The 16,019-nt window shown below is 56.3% G+C and overlaps 1 protein-coding gene across 6 annotated transcripts in view; it reads right to left on the reverse strand.

The window, feature by feature from the left end:
• Positions 1 to 289: 289 nt before the first annotated feature.
• PDE2A (phosphodiesterase 2A) overlaps positions 290 to 16,019 on the reverse strand; it is an 88,342-nt gene continuing 72,612 nt past the window's right edge. For all 6 annotated transcript variants that reach the window (XM_081061764.1, XM_081061766.1, XM_081061763.1 and 3 more), the window contains 25 exons: positions 14,525 to 14,584; positions 13,746 to 13,899; positions 13,453 to 13,505; positions 13,179 to 13,253; positions 13,036 to 13,077; positions 12,477 to 12,545; positions 12,073 to 12,203; positions 9,669 to 9,780; positions 9,169 to 9,208; positions 8,985 to 9,048; positions 8,520 to 8,592; positions 8,194 to 8,371; positions 7,851 to 7,963; positions 7,136 to 7,213; positions 6,133 to 6,255; positions 5,608 to 5,678; positions 5,198 to 5,320; positions 4,749 to 4,836; positions 4,441 to 4,488; positions 3,337 to 3,411; positions 3,089 to 3,188; positions 2,714 to 2,826; positions 2,277 to 2,315; positions 2,037 to 2,143; positions 290 to 1,686 (listed from right to left, as the gene is read on the reverse strand). In XM_081061764.1, the coding sequence (XP_080917890.1) occupies positions 1,485 to 1,686; positions 2,037 to 2,143; positions 2,277 to 2,315; positions 2,714 to 2,826; positions 3,089 to 3,188; positions 3,337 to 3,411; positions 4,441 to 4,488; positions 4,749 to 4,836; positions 5,198 to 5,320; positions 5,608 to 5,678; positions 6,133 to 6,255; positions 7,136 to 7,213; positions 7,851 to 7,963; positions 8,194 to 8,371; positions 8,520 to 8,592; positions 8,985 to 9,048; positions 9,169 to 9,208; positions 9,669 to 9,780; positions 12,073 to 12,203; positions 12,477 to 12,545; positions 13,036 to 13,077; positions 13,179 to 13,253; positions 13,453 to 13,505; positions 13,746 to 13,899; positions 14,525 to 14,584 (2,331 nt within the window). In that variant the 3' untranslated portion in view covers positions 290 to 1,484. The remainder of the gene's footprint in view (positions 1,687 to 2,036; positions 2,144 to 2,276; positions 2,316 to 2,713; positions 2,827 to 3,088; positions 3,189 to 3,336; positions 3,412 to 4,440; positions 4,489 to 4,748; positions 4,837 to 5,197; positions 5,321 to 5,607; positions 5,679 to 6,132; positions 6,256 to 7,135; positions 7,214 to 7,850; positions 7,964 to 8,193; positions 8,372 to 8,519; positions 8,593 to 8,984; positions 9,049 to 9,168; positions 9,209 to 9,668; positions 9,781 to 12,072; positions 12,204 to 12,476; positions 12,546 to 13,035; positions 13,078 to 13,178; positions 13,254 to 13,452; positions 13,506 to 13,745; positions 13,900 to 14,524; positions 14,585 to 16,019) is intronic.

Consider the following 16,019-nt stretch of genomic DNA (forward strand, 5'->3'; position numbering starts at 1 on the left):
CAACCACAAGGTTGCCGGTTCAACTCCCACAAGGGATGGTGGGCTGTGTCCCCGGCAACTAGTAACAGCAACTAGTAACGGCAGCTGGACCTGGAGCTGAGCTGCGCCCTCCACAACCAAGACTGAAAGGACAACAACTTGAAGATGAACGGCACCCTCCACAACTAAGATTGAAAGGACAACAACTTGACTTGGAAAAAAGGCCTGGCAGTACACACTGTTCCCCAATAAAGTCCTGTTCCCCTTCCCCAATAAAAATCTTTTTTAAAAAAGTCCCCACGGGGAAGGGTTGGTAGAAAGAAATAGATTTATTCTCATGTACAAAGCGGTTAGCCCACGGGACCATATACAACAGTTGCACAGAGTCCTAGAAAAACGCATCTCTCTAAAGGCAACTCCGAATAGGTAAGGCAGGTGGCCCCCCTCCCCCTACCCCACAACACAGTACAGAACAAAAGAGAAGGGAGTAGCTGCCGGGCTGACCCAAGAAGCCCGGCCCTATGGGGTCTTCCAAGCCCCGGGGCACAGGTGGATATGGCCTTGAGGAGGAGAGATACCCTGCCAAGGCTGAGGCCGGGTACCTCTCTGGCTGCAGGAAAGGAGGTGGGGCTTGGGCTAAGGGGGTACACACAGGGGTCCTCTGACGGACTCAAGGTCAGCTATCTGCCCTAGGGTGGGTGGCAGGGGCATTCCATGGCCTTTTCTGGGACTCCACAGACCTCGGGGGACTTTGATCTAGATAAAAGGGGTCTCAGAGAACAGACTGTCTCAGCCTACTGTTTGCCCAGATAGGGGAAGGGACTTGCCCAGGGTCACACAGCCAGGAGGAAGCATTGCTGACTCAGCTGGGGCCAGTCTCCCAGCCCAGGGATCCTTCCTGCCCATTGTCCCCATCCTGTTTTCTTCCTGAGCCTCTCTCCTCAGAGCACTGAGTGCCCCTCTGGCAGCTTCCGTGCAGAGGCCCTGCATCAATCACCCCAGGTCCTCATCCCCCCCGTAAGTACAGAGGCGGTCCTCAGGGGCACCTGTGGCTCCACGACTATTGCCAGTCCTCCAACACAGCTAAGGACTGTTTCTAAGATCTGCCCTCTATTCACTGAGGTGTCCCACCTTCTCCTTGAATGAGGATTCTGGAGAGGGGAAAAGGACACAGAACTGGGGAGGCAGGCCAGAGGCCCAGGAGAAGCCAGCCAGGCTGCTGGGAGGAGTGGCTTGGGGAGGACTTGCCAAGGCATGGTCAGACGTACAGAGCAGGGCCCACTGCTCGTGGGTCACCCTGTGCTCTCAGAGGACAAATGACAAAGTCTTGGTGAGGTTGGAAGTCTTGCTTCCATTATACAGACAAGAACGCTGAGGCCCAGAAGGTCAGTACTTGCCCCGGTCACACGAGAAGTTCTGGTCTAAAACCCAGGACCCATGGCTCTGGTCCCGCCAATGGAGGGTTGTGGGAGGAGGCCTGGGCAGGGCAGGATCGTGAGAGCAGCTCACGCAGAATCAAGGCTGCAACAGCCATTGACTGGGCCCCCAGTGCCATCCAGCTCGTACTCCTCATCCAGGAAGTCCAGCGAGTTGTTGCTCGGGAGGCCACGGATGGTGAACTTGTGTGACACCTTGGTCCAGTGCTCACGGTTCGAGGCCACGCGTTCGTATAGCTCTGCCGCTTTGGGGAACAGGTCCTGCAGCAGCCTAGGAGTGCGTGGGGGCAGGATTAAAGGTCAGCAGTCAGAGAGTGGGCAGCAAGAAAGACTGGGGTTCTACTACAAGTTAAGTTTTATAAGAATGAGGCATAGGGCTGGATGCTCAAGGAGAACATGGGGGTCTCTTTCCAGAGGGGACCAAGGATGAAGGGTCCCCTCATGAAGGGTCCATTTAGGGGCAAAGCAGGAGACAGCTGTGCCCAGAGGCAGGGGGGTGGCTCACTGGAGCAGGCCCAGGCCAAGCCCAGCACCTGTGTCTGCTGCGATGGCTAAGGCCTGTCCCGCCTCCCCCCACCCTCTCTGTGCAGAGTCCCCAGCAGGCCCCGTCAGCCCCCTCACTTGTAGATGGGCATTGCAATGTGCTCCATGAAGCTGATCTGCAGCTCAGGGATGTAGGCCTTCTCACGGTCCATCATCTCCATTGGCCGGTTGCCCATGGCCTTCTCCTGCGGGCATCAAGTCATCAGGCCTGGCCCTCTTTCTCCATTAGGCACCAGGGTCGGGCGAACCCAACCCCTCCCAGCCCCAGGCCAGGAATCCCCCTCCCACCTGGATACCCTGAGCTCATGCCCCACGTACCAAGTCTCCCTGGGAGAAGAATTCTTTGTAGATCAGCTCCTGAAAGGCCAACACTCTCATCACATCCTGTGAGTGGGCTCCATCCACCCGAGCTCCTCCACAGCCCATTCCCAAGGGGGCACACTGAGGTCTCCCTCAGCCTCACCTTAGGGCCTGCCTTCACCATCCCCATCCTGGCAAGGGGATAGCCCCAGGTGGGGATAAGTGTCTGGGTTCTGGCCCACCTCCCACCAGCCACTGACTGCTGTGTGATCTCAAGGAAGTCCATGCCCCTCTCTGAATCTCCCCATCTGTCACTCTGAGGTGGTCTAGATTTCTGTCTCCTCAAAATATAGCCAGGCTGAGCTCAGCAGAGTAAGGGTGTCCAGGGTGCAGGAGCTACACAGAGCCAGGAAGGGTATGCAGCCTGCACCTGCTAGGGGAGGGGTAGGCCTTACTGCAATCTTCCTCGTGGTCTTCCAGCCCTTGGTCTGGTCAGAGAGGTCACAGGAGGTCATAAGGAGGCAGAGAAGGAGACTGTGGTGCTGCTTGTTATTTCGGTCATAGCCCACTATTGGGGAGAGGCTGGGGTCAAGGCGTGGGGCCCCTCACATAGAGGGGCCTGCCCCCTCTCTAAGAACAAGCCCCACAGGGCCCACCCCAAAGTGGTCCAGGGAATTCATCACCATGGATGAGAGCCCATGGGCTGGGGCGGGGTCTGCCGGGTGCATTGATGCTGGAGGTGGGTCCAAACCACTGGGGATGTTCTCCAGGCAAATGCCCCACTTGGTGGTCCCTCCCCACCTCTAAGTCCCAGAGCTAAAAGCAAGCACCTTCCGCCATTTTCTGGAGGTCCTTGAAGATGCGGAGGTGGTGGGCCAGGTCCGTGGCCAAGATGATGTCCCGCATCAGGTCCAGCATGCGCTGGTAGTCCTGGATGGGGGCCGGGAGATGTCACGGCCTCCTGCCAGACACCCCCACCCACTCCCCGGCCCCGGGGAGCCTCTACCCAGCAGCCCCTTCTCCCGTGATGGGCCAGCTCCCAGCTCCCCCTCCCTCACTGCTACCCCAGCCCATTCACCTTCCGGGAGAAGTGGTCAAAGATGTTACAACCATGGGTGTTGAGGATGGCAATGGCCTGAGCGAAGTGGTGCCTCTAGAGGGAGAGGAGTGATGGGGCCCAGTCAGGGCGGAGGGCTTCCCTCAAGACTGACCCCAAGAGAGGGAGCAGGCCCGGCCCAACCCCAGCCCCCAAGGTGAGCAGAGCAGGCAGAAACAGGAGTCAGGCTCTCAGTTTCCTTTCTGGATTCTGTTTCTACCCTTGGTGTGACCCGGGCAAGGCTCTGAGCCCCAGGCTCCTCAGCTGTCACATAAAGGGTCATGACAAGGTAAGCTCTAAGGATTTCTCAAGCTGGAATAATTCTGGAATGATCCCTCGAGACTCCTAGACGTTAACTCATGCAGCTAACATTTGTTTGCTGACAAGGCAAGGCAGTGTGAGGTGAGGGCAAGGCCTCTGTCTCCTGATGCTGAAGGGTTGTCACTCAGAGGAAAAGTGGGCTCAGCCCACGGCAAGCAGAGCAGAAACAGGGCTGCCACCAGGCCTCCCAGGATGGAAGGGGCCCCTCATCTTGGGAGTATACAAGCCAGGCCAGTCCCTGGACGGCGTGGGGGGTAGCGTGAGATGCGTTGACCTTGGCTCCCACTCTGTGCCAAGGAGTATGCCAAGTGCAGGGAACCCAGAGATGTCTCGGATTTTATCCCTGCCCCAAGGACCCCCCATCTGGGGGTGGGTAGACCCAAACTAAACAATCTAAGGCAACCCTGACTGTGATGGGAGTGCATCCTGTCCAGGCTTGGCAGGGAGGGGTTGCACAGGGTATTCCCAGACATGCAAAGAGAATTGAGTCCTCCCTTTGCAAACCTGGGCTCCAGCAGAACCTGCAGCCTGACTCACACCCCTCCAAGCCTGCATCCCTCCAAGCCCATCCAGGAAAATGAGCTAGACGTGCGTGCCCTGGGGGTGGCTGCAGCTCTCACAGGCTGTCTGAAGAGCAGGATTTGGGATTAGGAGGAGCTGGGTCATAGTCTAACTTTGTAGAGGAGGAGTAGGAGGAGGACAGGAAGATGTGGGGGCAGTGGCTAGGAGGTGTGTGTTGGGGAGACTGGAGCAGAATGGTGGTACCTCCATGACAGAGCCCTCAGAGCTGTAGAGCGCAGCCAGCACAGATTTCTGGAAAAGCCAGGAAAACTCCATCACTCCTTCCATCCAGATCCAAGCAGCCACCCTATTAGGCTAAGCATTACCCTGTTCCTCCTGCCCCTTCCCCCGCCCCCTCAGCTCAGAGCCCAGCACAAAGCCTGGGAGAACCTCAGGCTCCCGGTCTCAGCAGCTGCCCTGTCTCCTCAGGCTGGAGAAGGGACACTTCCAGCCCCCCCCCTTCCCCGCCCCCGCCCGGGAGGCTGCCCACTGTGAGGAGGGCAGGGTCTCACCGAGGCCACCTGGAAGGAGTTGTTTGTGCCTCTGTGGTCCAGGTCATGACACATGCAGGAAATAAACAAGGCAAAGATCTCGATGTCCCTGGTTGGGAGACAGACAGGAAAGCAGTCCACACACAGCTCCCTCCCAAGGCCCCCAGAGGAGGAACAGCAGGATGAGATGTGCAGCACCCAGACGGGAGCTTAGGACACCTGGGCTCCTTCCAGGAAAGAAGCCCTGGTTTGGAGTTTGACAGGCCCCTCATCCCCTGGGTATGCAATCGTAAGTCTGGCCCAGGAAATAGGGCTATGCAATCTCCCTCCCTGGGCTGTTAAGAGGGTCCCGTGAGGCAGTGCATGTAAAGTGCCTGCCACACAGGAGTTTCTTCTCTGTCTCAAGGAAGGAGACCCCCCCCCCCGCCCCCGCAGCTGACAGATGGGGGTGGGAACCGGCAGCCACTCACTCGAGGTAGTTAGTGAGCTCCAGGTTCTTGTAAAGCAGGTAGCAGAAGTGGGAGACAGAGAAGGCATGCATCCAGTTGTGGTAAGGGGGGTCTCGGTAGCCCTTCTTCACCATCAAACAGAACCTGGGGTGGGGGAGAGGGCAGCAGACAGGCCTCAGGCTCTCCTCCTCCAGGTGGCCCTTCAGGTTCTGCCCTGCCCCATTCCTTTCCTTTCCTCATGGTCCCAATGTCTAGGAATTCATTGCCTCTCATTCATGGATCCTGCCCACACCCACAAGACTGAGTCTTCCCTGTTGTCCCAGAGAGACCCCTCCCCAGACGGCTGGGGGCGATGGATGTGAGAGTAGAGGACAGAGGGAGGCAGAGACCAGGGCTCCCGGCACGCAGAGGAGAGGGCTGGGCGTACGCACCGGGCCAGCGTCGGGCAGTCAATTTTGTAGTTGTTGATGAAATTCATGTCCTGCAGCATGCTCAGGATGGCCTGTAGAGGGCAGAAGGGAGGGGTCAGAGGGATTGTCAGTTTCCAGATGGGGCCCCCTGCCTTGGCCCTTCTTGAAGCCCCCACAATTTTGGAGTCTTAGCTCTTCAGATCCATACTAGAGAACCATAAAATGGTAATGCCCAGTCAGAGCCAAGAGCTTTTCAAAGAACTCTTGGAACCAAGTTCACACAAAATCTTAGAAAAATAGGGAGTGAGGAGCCAACCCTGAGGCCACATGCCCTGGGCATTATTGGTTCCGGAGTAGCCTTTGGCAATCATTCAGCCAGCCCGTGGCCCGCGGGGCGCATGCTGGCAGACCACATGGCCACTCCGTCTCTAAAGGAGGCACTATAGTCTTTCTTAATGACTCTGGTTTGCCAGGAAGTTCCTGTACACATCGAATTTAAATCTCTGCCTACACAGTCCAGTGAGTGGGGGGCAGGGGGCAGCTCACCATAGAAGTATCATCTTCTGGGAGAGAGCGAGGGGTATAGATAAAACTGGCGAAATTGGAGTCAATGACAGCCACCGGTGGGATCCCTTCATGGAGAAGTTTGGTATATTCATCATCAGAGACCTACAGGGCACCAGCCAGGGCATTAGAAGATGACCTCCACTCATCCAGTGTCCTCACCCTCAAATTCCCACAGCAGGGGGAACCCCTCACCCAGAGCACACCCCAGTTGGGCCATCTACTCCACAGATTGTCACTGGGCGGGAGACCACCACCCTCCCCTCACAGCCCTGTGGCCCATCTACTATGCCTCCTTATCGGTGACCACCCTCATCTGAAACAGCTTACCCTCAGCAAAGGTGGAGGACACTCCTTGGTGATACCTCTAAAGCCATGGTAGCCTTTCATAGGCACCAACTTGAAGATGACTTATTTGGGGGGGGACCATCACAGAATCGAAACTCAGTCCTTCCTACTACAGCTTTGACCCTACCTACAAAGTCTGGGACCCTTTGGTTTGGGCATAGATGAGAGGAAATGTTCAAATCAGCAATGGCCACCACATACTCTGACCGAAAGCCTGGAACAGCTTTTCTGACACAGGGTCTGAGAATGGGATGGAATAGCATCATTAGGACTTCCCAGCACTGCAGGACCACTGGACCTATGGGAGCTGTGGGAAGGGCCCTGAGTGGGCTTTTCAGCCTTTAGTCATTCCCAAGGTGGGAATTGTCCCTGGACATGGGGAACAGCTGGCTAACCCAGGTTCTTCCCTGGGCTGGGTCCTGCTGCTAGCCTCGGTGCTGACCCAGCAGGTGCCTGGAAGGAGAGCTGGAGGCCAGGCATTGCATTGGGTCAATCTCATCATCTTCAAAAGAGGGCAATCAGAAATCTCAGCCTGGTCCTGAGCCCAAGAGGATCTGGGGAGGCAGGGAAGGAACAGGTGGGCTGCAGGGGACCCTGGGACCCTGGGAAGGAGGACAGAAGCTCCTTGCATACTCACCTTCATGTGGTACATCATCATCTCATTAGCGAGGTGGCTGCGATACTGGGCCTCATTCACTTTCTTGTAAAGGAGGGACTGAGGAGCAGAAAGAGAAAGATGGGGCTCAAGCACGGTGGCTGTGAAAGCTCAGAATGCCCAGGAGTGGGACAAAGGGGTAAGACAGAATCCCCCTTCCTGTCCGGTGCTGGGCCTTCCAACCCCAGCCGACAGTAGGGAGCCTCCTCCAATTGTCATGGAGACCTCCCCTTGCTCCTCCTCCCAAGGCCTCTTAGCATTTGATCCGGCACTCTGTTTCCTCCAGAACCTGCCCTAAGGCCCACAGCAGAGAAAGAGAAGCAGAAAGGAGGTGCAGTGTCAGGGACCGATGGGTTGGAGTCCCAGGCCAGAGCTACCAGCTCTGGACAATGAGACCCAACATTTCCCAGAAAGAAGCTGACTAGGGGCTTGGATTGAGGTTGCCTCTCCCAAGGAAGACGGGGCAGGGTGAACAGACAACTGGGGTTTCCCATGGTCCTGGGACAGGACAAGAAATAGTAAATTTTCAGATGGGAAGTGAGGCCAGGAGTGACTAGCAGGTACTGAAGGTTGCACAGCAACTCAGCAGCGGGGCTCTGTGTCCCAGGCAAGGTACAGACCCGTCTAGACAGCAAAGACACCCAATGTGGAGAGGAGGGCAGAGGGTCCTGCACAGGCCCTGCCCGTTCCTACTCACATGGGCGATGCTGATGCCACAGTAGATGGAGAAGGCTGTTGCCAGGTCCTCATCGAACTTGCTGAACCAAGGTCCGTTGATCTTGTTCACCAGCTCAGCCACACCGATGACCTCTGGGAGCCGGAGAGGGGCTAGGATCCGCCGGTGGATGTGTCCGGCAGGGATCTGCCCTCCCAGGGTGCCCTTAAGGGATGTCCCATGCCTGGCAAACCCCGTCCCTTCTGCTTCAGGACGCTCAGGAAGGGTTGCCAACCCTCTGCTCAGCTCCGCCCCGTCCTGTTCAGGCCCCGCCCCGCCCTGGCCCTGCCCCGCCCCTCCCCACCCTTCGCCCGGGAGCCCGCACCCTGGTTCTCATTCTTGATGGGAAAGCAAAGGATGTTGCGTGTGCGGAAGCCAGTGCTGTCGTCCACGCCACGGTAGAAGAGTGGGTGTGCGTACGCGTCTGGGATGTTCAGGATCTGGCCCGTGGTTGCCACGTGGCCCGCGATTCCCTGGTCTGCTGGGATGCGGATCTCATAGCTCTGCGGGGGCAGGCGTGGGTAGGGAGGAAGAAGTCAGCGGCCAGACACAAAGCGGACCCTCGACTGTCCGGCCTGCTCCTCAGCCCCCTGCGGACACCCGGGCCTCAGCACCACAGCCCCACACTCCCTCCGCGCGGCCCTGCCTTACCTCGTCCTCCACCACGCCCCCGTCGAACACCTTGGCCACCAGTTCATTCTGGTCCAGCAGGAACACCGAGCAGCTGCAAGGAAACGGCCTTGGTCCACAGGGCCCTGACACCCCTCTCAGACCACCCCCCACTTCTCAGGACTTGAGGCAGAGCCTGGATTTCCGAGGCGGGGTAGGAGAGATTCTCAGGGCTGGCTCCTGACTGGAACAGACCAATGGGTTTTTGTTGTTGTTTGTTTGTTTGGTAGCATCTACTGTGGGCCACCCCACTGTTAGGAGCTGAGGCTCCTTGGCCAGCAAAGCGAGCCCCGCCCCCGTTTTCATTGGATGTTATGGAATAAAGGATCACACAAAGCGTGATGGGTCCCACAACAAGGCAGCGGAGGGGGGAAAGAGGGGAGAAAAGGAGAGGAGGAAGATGGGCCCAGGGCCTCTCTCGCCCCTCCTCGGGGGAGATTCACTCACATCTCAGCATTGCTGAGGTTTCTGGCCTCTGTAATGATCTCCTGGAGCAGGACAGAGACGTCGTCTGTGAGAGGGAGAAACGTGGGGGCCTGTGGTGAGAACAGCCTGGACTCCCACCTCTCATTCCCAAATCTCCAGCCTCCACTCCCACCCCACAGCTAAGCATGGAGGACAGTACACTCACCCAGGTGAGTGAAGAGGTTCTTTGCCACTTGGAGAAGAGCCTGGGATGGAGAAAATGGGGAACATAGGGGTTCAGGTTACAGTCTCCAGCCCCCTGCCTCCAACAGACCCAGGGGCTTCTCATTGCTCTCCTAGAGCTTTCAGGACATGCTGGAGACTGGTAAATATGAGTCAATTATATCATTTGTCTACTAAGCGAGGGAGTGGGAGAAATAGCCCCAGTAAAGTTGTGTAGAAATCTTGAGTCTCAGATATGCCTTCACCTCCGGCTCCAGACACCCAGATGTTGCTGTAGTACCCAAGTTGAACACTAGAGGGACACAGTGTCTGCAGCCATTGGCGCGGTCCCGGAAAAACTACCGACCTCCCCCTTTTAGAGGTCTCGGGGCACTGGGTAATCGGTGGTTTAGATAGATATGGGCTTTTCCCTTGTGGATGGCTTTCCGGGTCTGAGAGCTGGGCAACTTTGTTTCTGAGAGAGGCGCAAGGCTGATCTCTCACCTGGCACTCACACTTGAGCTTCTGCTCCTTCTGGAAAGCCAGGGTGCTGGTGAGCACTGTGCTGGTGTATTGGAAGCAGTGCTGGGTCACCTGCTCATCCTCGTCTGTGAACCTAGGGGAGGGGTGGGGGTCACTGGAGAGGAAAGAATGACAAACTTCTCCCCCCATTTCTCCCTTCCTCCAGGAAGTGCTCTCAGAGACCCACCAGCTAACCATCACTCTCCTCCACTGGGGCTGCTCACAGCACTGGCAGCTTGGGGCAGCTGTCCCCTCAGACTAGGCACTCCCTGAGGGGAGGGCTCTAGTTCTCCTAGACCAAAATGTGTCTTCCTCCTCAGACTATTATTAACATCCCTTGAAGTCAGAGCCATGTCTCCTTCCTCTGACGTTGAATTTACCAAGACTGTCTGCGTCTCCTCCCTCAGACTGGAGACTTGCCCAGGCCAGAGCTGGGTGTTCTCCTGCTCCTCCCCAGGAGCCCCTCCATTCTCAAGGATGGGCAGTGGCACTGCCCTGGCTCACCCAGCTCCTGTCACTATCCTAAGCTCCCCTCATCTCTAGGTGTACCTTAGCTTCAGCCATGCTCAAATCCTCATCATTCTGAGAAAACCTCAGGCTCCTTCGTACCTTTATGCTTTTCCCCATACCGTTTGCTCTGCCTGGAATACTTTTGCCACCCTCTTCCTTCTATGCCATGAAAGTAAACTTTAAGTCTTAAAGGCAGGGACCATAACTGTATCACCCCATGACCAATGCAGAGCCTGGTCCAGGGGAGATATTTGGGAAGTGTTTTCCAAGTGTCTTAACTGCACTCTACCTCTACCTCTGCCCTTATCACTAGCCCCACCACACTCCCAGCAGAAGGGGTTCTGGAATCCTCGTTTTCTGCGTTCCTGGCAGCTTCTCTGTAGTCACCACTTTGAGCTGAACCCCACCTTGGCTCATGCAATCATTCAGCACTCCCTCCCTGAAATATGTGGGACCTAGAGATGGCCTTGCTTGTGCCTTGGGTCTCAGGGCTGTCGCCAAGGCTCCATCTCCTTTCCCTTCTGATACCACCTCTCCCTCAGGTCTAGGGCCATCTCAGAACCCAGTCCCACAACCAGCAGTGAGGGGTCACAGTCCCTGCTGGACCTCCACTCACTCTGCCCTCCTCTCCCCAAAGGCCTTTCCAAGGCCATCTGGTCAGGACACTGCTGGACAAGTAGGTGCTCACCATGTATTTATTGAATGGCAGAAATTCTCCCACCGCTAGGATGCCCAGCAGAACCAAACGACACAGATCCCACATCGTCCCTGCCTCAGCGGGCTCTGCTTTGTCCCTGTCTTCATTCCCCCTGGTCCATCCAACGCCCACAGAGCTCTCTGATAGCAGGTCCTGCTGCACTTACCTGCGACTCCCAGATCGCTGCCCCACTTCTGCAGATCCCATCCCTGGGCTTCTCACATGTCTCTAGTCCCAACATCTCCCGTCTCTACTTCCTGAAGGAGCTCCAGGCCCTCACATCCATCCTGCTTGCTTGGGCCACAGGGGCCAAACACCTCGTCAGCATCTCTCTGCATCCTGGAATCAGGACTCAGCCCTTCACCTGCCTGCTCCTTCCTACCTGTATGACTCTGCTCCTCCCTAACTGCTAGACCTGCTGGACCACATGTGGCAGCATTCACATCCCGAACCTGCTCCAAGGACAGTCATGGCTCATCAATCACAGTACTAAGATCCAGTCTCAACACAACGCTTCAGGCAGCTGTTAATTAGTGAGTTGGTCTAGGACATGACATCTATTTATGATACCACTCCTAGACCCCAAATATACCTCAGTTCTTATGATATGCTTCCAGATATGCCTGTTTACCTGACTCCGTGCCCTGCCCACCACTGTGTTTTGTATGATTCTTATAACTGCCATGTTATAAGTGCCTCTAAAGACTCTAAGCTTAGCCTAGCCCCCAAGCCCGTATTCCTTTTAGCCGCTGCTCACTATGTCAGTGAGGGGTCCCAGAGAGTTCACCCAGAGCGCACCACCCCTCCATCAGGGAGTTCCCATCAGAAACGTCAAAACAGGGGATGGCAGTTGGGGGAAGGCCAGGATCCTAATGCTCGATAATCAATCCCAGCTGCTGGAAGTGGGCAAAGAAAAGGGGAGCTCACTTGGACCTCAACATGACTTTTAAATAAGCCAGAATGGGTGATGGAGAGTCAACAGTTGCCTGTGCCTCAGCCACAGTGGCTCAAGGGCCGAGCACACTGAGAATCCCACAGTCTCTTGCACCAACAAACCATTCAGTCCACCATTGCTAGAAAGTACCCCTGCCTAGTACCCCTCCCGCACCGTTACCCTAGTTGGGCCCTGTCCAGTCTCTCAGCTTCATCTCCTGATCACGTCACCCCACCAAGACTCACAAGTCTCCTCCAAGTTTGTTGAAAGAGCAGGCCAGGGCCACCACCTGGTCAGTGGCTCGGCTGATGACAGGGACACAGAGCATGGCCTGCAGCTCGCAGCCCAACATGCTTTGCAGCTGTTGCACATCCTCCTGCAAAGGGGAAGTCAGTCAGGGGAAAGGTGGAGGGGGAGAGTATGCTTCCTTCCCCCAGCCCTCCACCATACTATGTGACAGCCAGTTCTAAAGGACCCATACAGCATACAGGGTGGGAAGTGCTATGATATGGGAGTGGGTTGGGAGAAAATCCCTGGGTCTTGTCTCCCACATTCCTAGGCTGCCCTGTCCCACAAACCCTGGCCCTGGGGACTGGACAGGGGCCTCTCCCCTTGCCTCCTCCCCTGGTCCAGCTAGGTCATAGCTTACAGAGGTGAGATCTTTCAGTTGGATAGACTTCTTGTCTTCCACCACCTGGCCCAGGCGTCCCATTGTCATCTGGGGAGTGAGGAGAGACTGAGTCAGGGCCCAGCTCTCCCCAAGGTCAGGCAATCTCAGACCCTGTCCCACCCTCAAGTCTGGAAGTTTCAAGGACCTCTTCTAGTCAATCCAAATGGTGGATAGTGTCAACACTGAAGGGGGGTGAGGAGTTCTGCTCCTGACCAGAACCCCCTTTGGAGGACGTTAGGTCCTCCCTAACTAGAAGAGAAAAGCAGACTCCAAAGATTCTTGTTGTTCTTAACAGATTCTAAGCGAGTTCAATCCAAAAATACTCTGATAGAAGTGAACTGGTCCCAAGTAAGCTGTTCTGTAGATTGTAAGAGACTTCTCTCTCATAACATTCCTAAGTAGATCCCAAGATCCAGATAATTCCACCAGATTCCAAGAAATTCTAGCAGATCTCAGCCCCTCTGAACACATCCCAGGAGCGCCTAGCTTGCCTTAACTTCTCCTGCAGACTCCAACACGAGACAGAGACAGGACTCACCGGGAAGCTGACCTCTTCCTCTAGCACTTTATCTCCAATGACCTGAAGGACAGAGCAGTGGGGACCCGTTAAAGGATGGGAAAGGGTCTTCCCCTCGGAGCCTGGGTCCCTCGCCCAGTCCCACAGTGGACCTGGGCCCTCACCTTACAGGAGAGCTGGAGATTGTCCTCGGACACCAGCAGGAGGCAGCAGCACGATGCCTGGGTCTCCTGCTGCAGCTGAGAGGGAGGAACAGAGAGAGCGAGGGGCTGACCACGGAACTGCGCCACCCCTACTCCCCGCCCTCTCGCCTCTTGGAGGCTTATCCGGTAGGTGGAGGATAGAGGAGATTGGGGGACATCGGAATCTGAACTGATGGAGGGCTCCAGGGAACGTTATTCCAAAAAGGAGCACAAGGGGAGGGGCATAGGGACTCACATATTGGAGGACTTTGAGCTGCAGGGAAGAGGCATCCAGGTCGTAGAGTTCCCCTGTAACAGTGGCGCGCGGGTCAGAGAGAGGACCCATAGACTCCCCCAAGACTGCGCCACCCCCCGGCTTCACCTGCCCGCCCAGCCCACAGATCTCCCGATTGCTACCCGGCTGCTCCGGGCCACGCCACCTCTCAGGCCCCGCCCACCCCGAATAAGGCCCCGCCCCCACAAGAGCACGCGAAACCCCTAGGTCCGACCCTTCCTCGTCCCCAGGCCGGGCCCCAGCCGAGTCCTCACCACACAGTTGCAGGATCTTTCTGTCCTGATCGGTGTGGGCATTCTCGCTCTTCTTGTCTTTCGCCGCTCCCGCTGGGGGGTTCTGAACCGCTTCGGGGGCCGCGCGGGGCCCGCGCTGCTGCAGGGCCTGCACCCTTCGCAGGGCCACCAGCGTCTGCGGCGGACTAAGCAGTCAGCGAGCCACTCGCCCCATCTTTACCGCGCTCGCCGCCTTAGGACTTCTCGCCTTCGGTCAAGCCATTCCCTCTGCCAGCGGTGCCCACCGCCTCCACCCACCCACCCCCACTCCCCGGCCCAAACAACTCATCCCTCAGCGCTCCACCCTCCTGTGGGATTGCACGGTCTCTGGAGCGTCCCTCCGTCCACGAATAGATATGTACAGGGTTTGTCTCCACCCCCAGCCCAAGATTCTTCCACAGAACAGGGTCAGATTTCTGTGTCTCTACCATCCACAGGGAGTCCTAAGTCATTGCTAAAGTCACATTACAAAATCTCAGGAAAGAGCCTCGATATCATTATGTAGATAGCCCTTCCTAAGTACTGATATTTGACTCTTATCTCACAAGTACTCTAAGTAGGTCAGTACTATCCTTATCTTCATTTTCAGATGTGAAACTGATGCTCAGAGAGGTTAAGTGACTTGCTCAAGGTCACACAGCCCAAACGTGGTGGACTGAAACCTGGGTCTGTCTAACTCCCTGGCCAGAGTATCTTCCCACCAGTTGTGATGAGGGTCTTCAGCAGCCCCCCATCCAACCCCAGCCCTACCGCCCACTCACATGCTTCTCTACAGCTTGAAGGCTCCTTTCTTCACTGTCACTCAGCTGGCCACAGTGCACCTGGAGGGATGTGGAAGAGGGACCAACTGTGACCTTCCTTAGCTTCCCATCTCTGTCAGAGTGCCCTCCTCATGCCCAGCACACACCTGTCCCCACCAACACATACACACTCCAGTCTACAAGCTTCAGGGATAAGCCTGTCCTTCTGATCAAGCACAAGGCTCCAGAAAAATCCCCACCTCCAGGAAGCCATCTACATCTAATCCTAAGAAGTGCAACTGTTCTGATCTCTGCCTTTTCAGTCACTGTTCCAACAGCACAATTGAGGTGTATAGTGGGGAAAGAGGGATGAGCTGGGACCCCTCTCCATCTCCCAGCTCCTGGAACACTTCAGCCCCTCATAATGGAATGAGTGGTATTAGCCTCAGCCTCCACCTTCATCATTTTTGAGTTGGGGTTTGAGCCATCCCTAAGTTCGGGGTAAGGGAAGAAGGCTGACATGTATGATGCTTCTGCTGTGCCTTAAGAACTTGGGAGGATGGGTGAATAAAGGAATGAATGAATGGTCTTGGATGTGATTCTCACCACCTGGTAAGGCAGGCTTCCACCTTACAGATGAACCAAATCCCAGAAAAATTTGAGTGACTTGCCCAACGTTACACAGCAGAAAGTGGCTGGGTTGGGACAGTACCATCTACTCCCTCACCCTCTTTGCCCACACCCTGCCGTCTCCAGATCCACTTTCATCACCACCCCCCTAATCCTGTTCCTCTCTAACTGCCCTGTGTCATTCACCAGGAATCCCTTCAGCCCACCTTTCATACTCTGTGAAGTCCCTTCCCCCACCCCTGCTTGGGTGATTGATGTAGAAAATGAGAGAGAGGGAGGGAGGGGTGGCAGTCTGGGTACCCACTGCAGGCCTGCCACCAGCATCTGGTGCCTACTCAGAGCTGCTCACCACCTACGGGGCACCCCATGGTGACTGAACTGGGGTCCCCTCCTTCATCCTCCCTCCCCACTCAGCAGCCCCCCTCCCTGCTCTAGGTTCCCTGCCAGGAGCAGATGGAGAGGAGGAGACCAGTAGGTTCCCAGGAAGCTCATATCTGGCTGGGGTGGGACGGAGTGGGGGATGCAGTTGGGTGGGGTGCAGAACCTCATACCTGAGGAAGAAGGAGAAGCAGACCGGGTGGGTGGGAACTTAAAGACTGTGGGAGCTCAGAAGGAGGGGGCAGAACCCACACTGAAGCATGGGGAAGACAAGTAGAGCCTGAAGAGAGGGGACACTGCAGGCAGGAGCTGTCCTGGCCGTGCTGGGAAGTAGGTGGTACAAGGAGAGGAGGATCTGGGCAGGAGTGAGATCCATGTCGCCACAGAGGGAAGGACCTTGAGTGCCAGGCTAAGGAATTGGATTTTAGTGTGAGGGCCGTGGCCTACAGCGTGTACGGTGAATTGGAGGGAGCAACACTGGAGGCAGGAAGACATGGATGAGGCCTGG

This window comes from Rhinolophus hipposideros, assembly GCF_964194185.1.
Source record: "Rhinolophus hipposideros genome assembly, chromosome: 10".
Lineage (NCBI taxonomy): Eukaryota > Metazoa > Chordata > Mammalia > Chiroptera > Rhinolophidae > Rhinolophus > Rhinolophus hipposideros.